Genomic DNA, 10,399 nt, shown 5'->3' with positions numbered 1-10,399 from the left:
CTTGAGCGCTCTGGAGCAAGTTTTCATCAAGGATCTCTCTGTAGTTTGCTCCCTTCATTTTTTTCTCGATCCTGACTAGTCAATTTCAATCAATCAATCAATTTTATTTTATATAGCCCTTCTTACATCAGCTAATATCTCGAAGTGCTGTACAGAAACCCAGCCTAAAACCCCAAACAGCTAGTAATGCAGGTGTAGAAGCACGGTGGCTAGGAAAAACTCCCTAGAAAGGCCAAAACCTAGGAAGAAACCTAGAGAGGAACCAGGCTATGAGGGGTGGCCAGTCCTCTTCTGGCTGTGCCGGGTGGAGATTATAACAGAACCATGCCAAGATGTTCAAAAATGTTCATAAGTGACAAGCATGGTCAAATAATAATCAGGAATAAATCTCAGTTGGCTTTTCATAGCCGATCATTAAGAGTTGAAAACAGCAGGTCTGGGACAGGTAGGGGTTTCGTAACCGCAGGCAGAACAGTTGAAACTGGAATAGCAGCAAGGCCAGGCGGACTGGGGACAGCAAGGTGTCAGCATGCCCGGTAGTCCTGACGTATGGTCCTAGGGCTCAGGTTCTCAGAGAGAAAGAGAGAACGAGAGAATTAGAGAGAGCATACTTAAATTCACACAGGACACTGGATAAGACAGGAGAAGTACTCCAGGTATAACCAACTAACCCCAGCCCCCGACACATACACTACTGCAGCATAAATACTGGAGGCTGAGACAGGAGCGGTCCGGAGACACTGTGGCCCCATCCGAAGAAACCCCGGACAGGGCCAAACAGGAAGGATATAACCCCACCCACTCTGCCAAAGCACAGCCCCGCACCACCAGAGGGATATCCTCAACCACCAACTTACAATCCTGAGACAAGGCCGAGTATAGCCCACAGAGGTCTCCACCACAGCACAAACCAAGGGGGGGGCGCCAACCCAGACAGGAAGATCACGTCAGTAACTCAACCCACTCAAGTGACGCACCCCTCCTAGGGACGGCATGAAAGAGCACCAGCAAGCCAGTGACTCAGCCCCTGTAACAGGGTTAGAGGCAGAGAACCCCAGTGGAGAGAGGGGAACCGGCCTGGCAGAGACAGCAAGGGCTGTTCGTTGCTCCAGAGCCTTTCCGTTCACCTTCACACTCCTGGGCCAGACTACACTCAATCATATGACCTACTGAAGAGATAAGTCTTCAGTAAAGACTTAAAGGTTGAGACCGAGTCTGCGTCTCTCACATGGGTAGGCAAACTGTTCCATAAAAATGGAGATCTATAGGAGAAAGCCCTGCCTCCCGCTGTTTGCTTAGAAATTCTAGGGACAATTAGGAGGCCTGCGTCTTGTGACCGTAGCGTACGTATTGGTATGTACGGCAGGACCAACTCGGAAAGATAGGTAGGAGCAAGCCCATGTAACGCTTTATAGGTTAACAGTAAAACCTTGAAATCAGCCCTTGCCTTAACAGGAAGCCAGTGTAGGGAAGCTAGCACTGGAGTAATATGATCAAATTTCTTGGTTCTAGTCAGGATTCTAGCAGCCGTATTTAGCACTAACTGAAGTTTATTTAGTGCTTTATCCGGGTAGCCGGAAAGTAGAGCATTGCAGTAGTCTAACCTAGAAGTAACAAATGCATGGATTAATTTTTCTGCATCATTTTTGGACAGAAAATTTCAGATTTTTGCAATGTTACGTAGATGGAAAAAAGCTGTCCTTGAAACAGTCTTGATATGTTCGTCAAAAGAGAGATCAGGGTCAAGAGTAACGCCGAGGTCCTTCACAGTTTTATTTGAGACGACTTTACAACCATCAAGATGAATTGTCAGATTTAACAGAAGATCTCTTTGTTTCTTGGGACCTAGAACAAGCATCTCTGTTTTGTCCGAGTTTAAAAGTAGAAAGTTTTCAGCCATCCACTAGTCTCCCAGTCCCTGCCGCTGAAAAACATCCCTACAGCATAATGCTGCCACCACCATCCTTCACCGTAGGGATGGTGCCAGGTTCCCTCCAGACGTGACGCTTGGCATTCAGGCCAGATAGTTCAATCTTGGTTTTATCAGACCAGAGAATCTTGTTTCTCATGGTCAGAGAGTCTTTTAGATGTCTTTTGGCAAACTCCAAGCGGGCTGTCATGTGCCTTTTACTGAGGAGTGGCTTCCGTCTGGCCACTCTACCATAAAGGACTAATTGGTAGAGTACTGCAGAGATGGTTGTCCTTCTGGAAGGTTCTCCCATCTCCACAGAGGAACTCTAGAGCTCTGTCAGAGTGACTATCGGGTTCTTGGTCACCTCCCTGACCAAGGCCCTTCTCCCCCGATTGCTCAGTTTGGCCAGGCGGCCAGCTCTAGGAATAGTCTTGGTGGTTGCAAACTTCTACCATTTAGGAATTATGGTGGCCACTGTGTTCTTGGGGACCTTCAATGCTGCAGAAATGTTTTGGTACCCTTCCCCAGATCTGTGCCTCGACACAATCCTGTCACGGAGTTCTACAGACAATTCCTTTGACCTCATGGCTTGGTTTTTGCTCTGACATGCACTGTCATCTGTGGGACCTTATATAGACAGGTGTGTCTTTCCAAATCATGTCCAATCAATTGAATTTACCACAGGTGGACTCCAATAAAGTTGTAGAAACATCTCAAGGATGATCAATGGAAACAGGATGCACCTGAGCTCAATTTCGAGTCTTATAGCAAAGGGTCTGAATACTTATGTAAATAAGGTGTAAGGTATTATTTTTTATACATTTGCTAAAATTTCTAAAAACCTGTTTTTGCTTTGTCATGATGGGGTATTGTGTGTAGATTGAGGATTTTTCTTTTAATTTAATCTATTTTAGGATAAGGCTGTAACGTAACAAAATGTGAAAAAAGTCAAAGGGTCTGAATACTCTCCGAATGCACTGAATTTTGGCTAATACTACTGGGAGTGGTGGGATTCAATTAAATTAGTTTGAAATCCAGCAATAATTGGACTAACAATATGAATTTGAAAGTATTTTCATTTAAATGAATGGAGTCAGTCATACCCTTCTATGACCTATTAGATATTCAGAGGGAGGAAAGCTTTTTTACACTTAATAAGTTGCCAGTATCCCTCCAATTGGCCTTGAATTCACAGGGTGGCAGTGCATCGGCGACCCCACATTGATTTATGTCTTTTTCAACGTTGTTTTCAGCAGGTCTCCGCTCATGGGTTTCGGTATAATTACATCTTCATGATACATACCAGCGTAATCAAGAAAAATGTGTGGTTTCTCAGGAGGTTAAACTATTTATCCAAATAGAAAATGTTATTACGTTACTAAGCTGCCAGAGACAAGAAAATCACCATTGGCAATGCTTTCCCCTGTGTAGACTTGATAACCAAGAACAGAGGCTATTTTTCCTACTCATACAAAGCAAGCTGGTGATTAACTATAAATTGTTAATATGCTTGAATAGATAGCATAACAAATGTAAGAAAGAGAAAACTTTATTTGTAATATATTTATACTTTACACAAGTAAAATAAAATGCATATCTATAGTATACAGCAACTTTAGTGAATGAATAGACGGCATTCTTTTGAGAATGCTAACTGTAACCACAGCGTGACAAGAAAACAAAACATAGAAATATAAAGGCTCAATTCAATCTATAGCGCTGAATATCAACATAACAGCCTGTTTGAAACTTAAAGGCAATGTTCCCACGTTCGCGGAGACTGCATTCACGGTAAACGCTGCATATGTCGGCTAAATCAGAAATTACCTTGAAAAGTCAATCTCGCTATAAGGCTGAACTTCGACGATACGGATTGAATCAAGCCCAAAGTATTTGTACATTTACACTTACAGTTGAAGTTGGAAGTTTACATACACCTTAGCCAAATACATTTAAACTCAGTTTTTCACAATTCCTGACATCTAATCCTAGTACAAATTCCCTGTCTTAGGTCAGTTAGGATCACCACTTTATTTTAAGAATGTGAAATGTCAGAATAATAGTAGAGAGAATGATTTATTTCAGCTTTTATTTCTTTCATCACATTCCCAGTGGGTCAGAAGTTTACATACACTCAATTCGTTTTTGGTAGCATTGCCTTTAAATTGTTTAACTTGGGTCAAACGTTTCGGGTAGCCTTCCACAAGCTTCCCACAATAAATTGGGTGAGTTTTTGGCCCATTCCTCCTGACAGAGCTGGTGTAACTGAGTCAGGTTTGTAGGCCTCCTTGCTCGCACACACTAATTCAGTTCTGCCCACAAATATTCTATAGTATTGAGGTCAGGGCTTTGTGAGGGCAACTCCAATACCTTGACTTTGCTTTCCTTAAGCCATTTTGCCACAACTTTGGAAGTATGCTTGGGGTCATTGTCCATTTGGAAGACCCATTTGCGACCAAGCTTGAGCTTCCTGACTGATGTCTTGAGATGTTGCTTCAATATATCCACATAATTTTCCTTCCTCATGATGCCATCTATTTTGTGAAGTGCACCAGTCCCTCCTGCAGCAAAGCACCCCCACAGCATGATGCTGCCACCCCCGTGCTTCACGTTTGGGATGGTGTTCTTCGGCTTGCAAGGCACCCCCTTTTTCCTCCAAACATGTTCATTATGGCCAACAGTTCTATTTTTGTTTCATCAGACCAGAGGACATTTCTCCAAAAAGTATGATCTTTGTCCCCATGTGCAGTTGCAAAACGTAGTCTGGCTTTTTTATGGCGGTTTTGGAGCAGTGGCTTCTTCCTTGCTGAGCGGCCTTTCAGGTTATGTCGATATAGGACTTGTTTTACTGTGGATATAGATACTTTTGTACCTGTTTCATCCAGCATCTTCACAAGGTCCTTTGCTGTTGTTCTGGGATTGATTTGCACTTTTCGCACCAAAGTACATTCATCTCTAGGAGACAGAACGCGTCTCCTTCCTGAGCGTTATGACGGCTTTGTGGTCCCAGGGTGTTTATACTTGCGTACTATTGTTTGTACAGATGAACGTGGTACCTTTAGGCATTTGGAAATTGCTCCCAAGGATGAACCAGACTTGTGGAGGTCTACCATTTTTTTTCTGAGGTCTTGGCTGATTTATTTTGATTTTCCCATGATGTCAAGCAAAGAGGCACTGAGTTTGAAGGTAGGCCTTGAAATATATCCACAGGTACACCTCCAATTGACTCAAATGATGTCAATTAGCCTATTAGAAGCTTCTAAAGCCATGGCATCATTTTCTGGAATTTTCCAAGCTGTTTAGAGGCACAGTCAATTTAGTGTATGTAATCCCACTGGAATTGTGATACAGTGAATTATAAGTGAAACAATCTGTCTGTAAACAATTGTTGGAAAAATTACTTGTGTCATGCACAAAGTAGATGTCCTAACCGACTTGCCAAAACTATAGTTTGTTAACAAGAAATTTGTGGAGTGGTTGAAAAATGAGTTTTAATGACTCCAACCTAAGTGTATGTAAACTTCCAAATTCAACTGTATAAACATAAAATAGCATTTAAATCAATGTTTCACTCTAAGAAAAGATTAACAAAAATAAATGGAGTAATAAGATCTGTCACATCTTTGGGGTTGTTATGAAGGAAACCTCAAAACATTCTTGGTTTTAAACAGCATGTGCTGTTTCATTGTCTTTGTAATAACCAGTCACCACCATTGGCAGAGTAAGCTTAGAGACGATAGGACCTCCCAGAAGAAGTGATTTTCATAGCTGAGCAAAACATACCGTATCAACTGGGCACCAATCCATGAAATATCTACATTTGAATTGACATACTGTAGAAAGGCATCTATTTGTTGATGTGTGTTTTTTTAGCTCTTCCCTTTCTCTTTTCAGATTAATATCTTTAGATCTATGAAAGATTTTCCCCTTCCCACCCCTGGCACTTAGCAGGGCCTCCTGCACTGGCCTTACACTGGCCCAGATTATCCCTCTGTGATTGTAATTCCTAACAGAAGTCTAAGGATAGCCAAAACACAGGAAGAAAGATAAGCCTCCATGTTCCGATTGTAGAGCCGTGGGACTTGAGACACAGAGAGTCTGACATGTTCTCCTTTGTACACAATTTTTTCTTTTCAGGGTCATTGGAGGGGTCTAGATCCTCTGATGAATGGTCCAGGTTGTTAGATAATGTTCCCCCTGGCCCATCGTTCAGACTCTGTTTGTTCTGGGGTTTGTTGGGGTCAGCTTCCGTAAGCTTCGTTTTGGAGATGTTTTCCTTCTCCTTCAGAGGATTGTTGGTGATTTGTCTACTGTTGTAGGAGGACTGATCTGGGAGACCCTTACTGGAGATGATGGAGGACTTGTCGTTGTCTGAGAGGCAGCACCTAGGAATACCAGCCCTAAGTGGACTCTCTGTGGTGAGTTTTCCAGAGCGCGTCTTAGAACTGAACACACTAATCCAAGTATGTTGAGAGCTGTCATAACAACCCTCCAGGTCAGGGCTCTTTAGCCGTTTCAGGTCTTTCCCTGCCAGTCTAGCTGGAACATGGCACTCAAGCTCTGAGCTGGACCCTTTGAAGCCCTTGAACCAGTCCCACAGAGTCTTGGCCCGGCAGTCACAGATCCACTGGTTCCCATTCAGACGCAGGTACTGGAGGGACACCAGTGGGTCCATGGTCTCCCCTGTCAGCACTGTTAAATTATTGAAGAACAGAAACAAAGTGGTCAGCTTGCGTAGGTCATGAAATGCCTTGCGCTGGACAAAGGTCACTAGATTCTGATGCAGAAGCAAGCGGTCCAGGCTCACCAAGCCGCGCAGCATGTGATCCGTCACAGTCTTTATCTTGTTGTTGTGGAGGAACAGGTAGGTCAGGTTAGCCAGGTCCAGAAACGTATCGTCATGGAGAGTCAGTAAGCTGTTGTCCTGGAGATAGAGGTGCTGCAGGGAAAAGAGTCCCCTAAACACACCCACAGGCAGCTCAGACAAGCCACACCTGTGCAGATGTAGGGTGTGCAGTCTGGAGAGGCCTCTGAAGGCTGTGGGGCTGATGATCCTCAGGTCATTGTCCCCTATGTCCAGCTCCTCCAGCCTCTCCAGGCCATAAAAGGCCCCAGCCTCGATGTGGCTGATGTTGTTGGAGTAGAGCCAGAGTACGGTGAGGTTTCTACAGGGGCTGAAGCTGGTGGAGCGCACCACGGTCAGCTTGTTGTTTTGGAGGAAGATTCGCTGGCTGTGGACGGGGATCTCTGTGGGGATGGAGTAGAGGCCCTGCTGCTGGCAGGCCAGGGTGGGCCGTGGCTCGCTGTGGCATATGCATGGCACTGGGCAGCCCTCCACCCAACCCTCCATTGGAGGCATTGATTGAAGCCAGAGGATCAGAATGTAGAGTTCGCCAACTGCAAAAGAGAAAGACACAAGTGGGTAATGAGAGTTTTTTTGGTGTTCTGCTTGACTGATAATGAAATTCCCCGAAAACACCCAATCTGCTGTAAATCATCCAAAATAAATAAGGTGCTATCATTTAGCATACTATAGCACATTTAAACAGTCTCTTAAAATGACTCACAGTTACAATTGAGCTATAAAAGCTCCAACCTAAAAATAACGGAAAAGAAAATAATACACGTTTTTAGATTTTACATATTCAAATGTAGTGTTCTTTAGATTTTTAGATTTAATGGAATGAGGCAGCAACACACTACCTTCTATAAAATGGCCTTGGCCATATTTGCAATCCTTAAAATAAATCAGTTTGCAAGTCTTATCAGAGTAGAAGATCCTGGTTTAGTTTTTGCTGGCTGTGCCACAACATTTCATTTCTTTTCAGATATCTAACTGCATAAGAGCAGTGACATTCTCTTTTCTTCATCTATTTTACTAATGAAAAACTGAATTCAAAGACATCATGGCAAACGCCAAGGGGATTATACAGCACCACAGAAACCAATATTTATTAAGTGAAATGGATATTATGCACTTATGACATCCTGTCAATTTATATCAAAACCTCTGCATTTCCCCCTATGAGTAAAGCACACTTTACTAATCTAAAAGTGGAGAGCAGCTGGATTACACACCAGCTGGAGACTTATGTCAAATTGGGTAGCTTTTTACCAGTTCAATTTCAATCCTGTTCTGGAAGCACAGACCAGAGAGAGGGAGGGAGGAAAGGATGGAGGGCGAAAACGAGAGAGTGGGGGTGGGGGTTGGACTATTTCACAAATTACTAAAACATTGGTGGGTTGAGAAAAGATCCTCCACACTAACAGAGCAAATGGAACTAATCACATATGAGGACACCAGGGAATTGCCATTCGGCCTGTGCTAGAGATCTCAGAGTCGATTTTCATGCTTGAAAGGGCAATTGACATCGGTCTCTCATGCCAGTGCTGACATCACATGTAACCTTGTTGAGTGCCTACAGCAGATGAGATCCGAATGGACTCGTCTCCAGTGCAGGATGCGCTTTCCTCCTACAGTTACTACACTCTAGGGCTCTCTTATAGTAAAAGGATACCTGAATTTGATACAACCAACATCTTTGCTTTCATTGCCATAAAAATGTGCCATTATGCTCAAAGGTTGCTGTACTACGTGCCTCACCAACACCTCATACGGACTACAGGTGTTTGCCTGTTGATATGTGCAGTTTAATTTATTAGCTTATTAGAGGAAAAGAAGAGGAATGTAATATGGTTGTAATAAATGCCTATGAGCAATTTAGAATGTGTGAGGCTTATGAAGGCTGTCAGACTGGCAACAGTGAGACTGGAGTCTAATAGGGCACAGTTGAAAAAGAACAGAAGGAGCGATAGGGCTCCGTCCCTAATTTGTAGAGACAAAGCGTCTTCAAACCAGATGGCTTATAAATAACAGAGGAATTATGACCAAAGCCAAAGAAGCAACAGCCGAATGAGACATAGAGGAATAGAGAGAGAGAGAGAGAGAGAGAGAGAGAGAGAGAGAGAGAGAGATAGAGAATAATGCTTGTGAACAAAACAATAGATAATGCTAATTAACACAATATAATCTATTTGTACTCTAGTCATTTCATCAGAGCAATTCCAACTAGTCATAATATCAGCATTGCCCAATATGTTCTGGGATGTGGGCATTGCCCACCGGACTCAGAAGCGGGCTTAGTTATCTAAGTTAAATAATCCCCTGGCACAGGTACTAGTTTGGGGACTAAGAGACCTCGCCGAGGAGATGCTCACAGCTCTAGCATTATTTTCTCTCTCGTAAAGGTCCCAACGGCTAATTATTATGTAAATTAAGCCATCATCATTTCAGGCACTGAGCAGTGGTTCCCAAATGAATACTGTATTTGGACACTGTAAAAACTCAACAGAATGTGCCCATTTTCCGACCATAAATTGAAAGCTAAAACTGCACAATGCACTCAAAGATGTAGGCAGGTATTGACATATGAGTCATTCCATGTCATTTCAGCAAGCCATGACAACCACCATCTCAGATTGTTCTGAAATCCTTCCTGTAGTTAGAAACAGGTAAGATTGGCATTCCTGATTTCTGAGAAATAAAGCTATTGATTGCACCCAAATTGGCCATTTCAATTTTAATTTATAGGATTCAGATAATATTCAATAAATTTACTGTAGTACCAAACATCCGATTTGGACAAAACGTCTTCCTACCAATGAGTAAGACATTAGGAATTTTTAAAAATGTCAAAAGCCACCCACGGACCACCCACACCACACACCAATCCCACCCCAACAACCAGTATACAGTATCAATTATTTATGTTTATGTAGTATAAGCGGTTTGGAGCATTGCTTCTTCAAACTATGTAATTGTCAGCTTCCTGCCTCCTGTTTGTCTCCGGGCCTCTAGAGGTCATCTGTGTTCCCCTCTGCCTTAGTTCTTCCTCGTGTGTGTCAGCTTCCTGCCTCCTGTTTGTCTCCGGGCCTCTAGAGGTCATCTGTGTTCCCCTCTGCCTTAGTTCTTCCTCATGTGTCCTAATTAGCTTGATCCAGGTCACCTGTGCCTTGTTTCCCCTTGTGTATTTTAGCTGTGTGTTTTCCCCTTGTTTCTCACTTGGTTATTGCGTCCTGACTATGTGTCTCCTGCTTTGTCCCACCGTGTCAGTCCTAGTAAGTTGTTCAAAGTTATCTTTAGTTTGTTTTTCTCCCCTCGTGGAGTTGTTTTGTTTTGCCTCCTGTTTTGGAACATTAAATCTACTTGCCTGGAGTATTGCCTTGGGTGTTTCATTTGGGTCCTACAACACCTCCTCTGTGGCTAAGGGGTAGTACCCCCAGCTCTCCACATCTGAGACCGGAGTTTCTAGTCCGGCTTGTGACAGAATAACCAAGTCAATCATGGACCCAGAAACACTCAGTTCCCCGGACCTGTTGGCGGTGATCACTCGACATGAGGCTTCTTTCCAGCGCCATGAAGCCGTTCTCAGCCGACAAGAGGAGCTGATGGCTAGTCATTCTCAACTCCTGGCCGAAATGATGAGT

General features: G+C 43.4%; 1 protein-coding gene across 1 annotated transcript in view; it reads right to left on the bottom strand.

The window, feature by feature from the left end:
- Positions 1-5,378: 5,378 nt before the first annotated feature.
- Positions 5,379-10,399, bottom strand: part of LOC121583280 (reticulon-4 receptor) — a 42,048-nt gene continuing 37,027 nt past the window's right edge. The window contains exon 2 of the mRNA XM_041899462.1: positions 5,379-7,309. Within this exon, the coding sequence (XP_041755396.1) occupies positions 5,919-7,309 (1,391 nt within the window). The 3' untranslated portion in view covers positions 5,379-5,918. The remainder of the gene's footprint in view (positions 7,310-10,399) is intronic.

Source organism: Coregonus clupeaformis, chromosome 15 (assembly GCF_020615455.1).
Source record: "Coregonus clupeaformis isolate EN_2021a chromosome 15, ASM2061545v1, whole genome shotgun sequence".
Lineage (NCBI taxonomy): Eukaryota > Metazoa > Chordata > Actinopteri > Salmoniformes > Salmonidae > Coregonus > Coregonus clupeaformis.
This window is presented reverse-complemented; position numbering and strand designations above follow the sequence as displayed.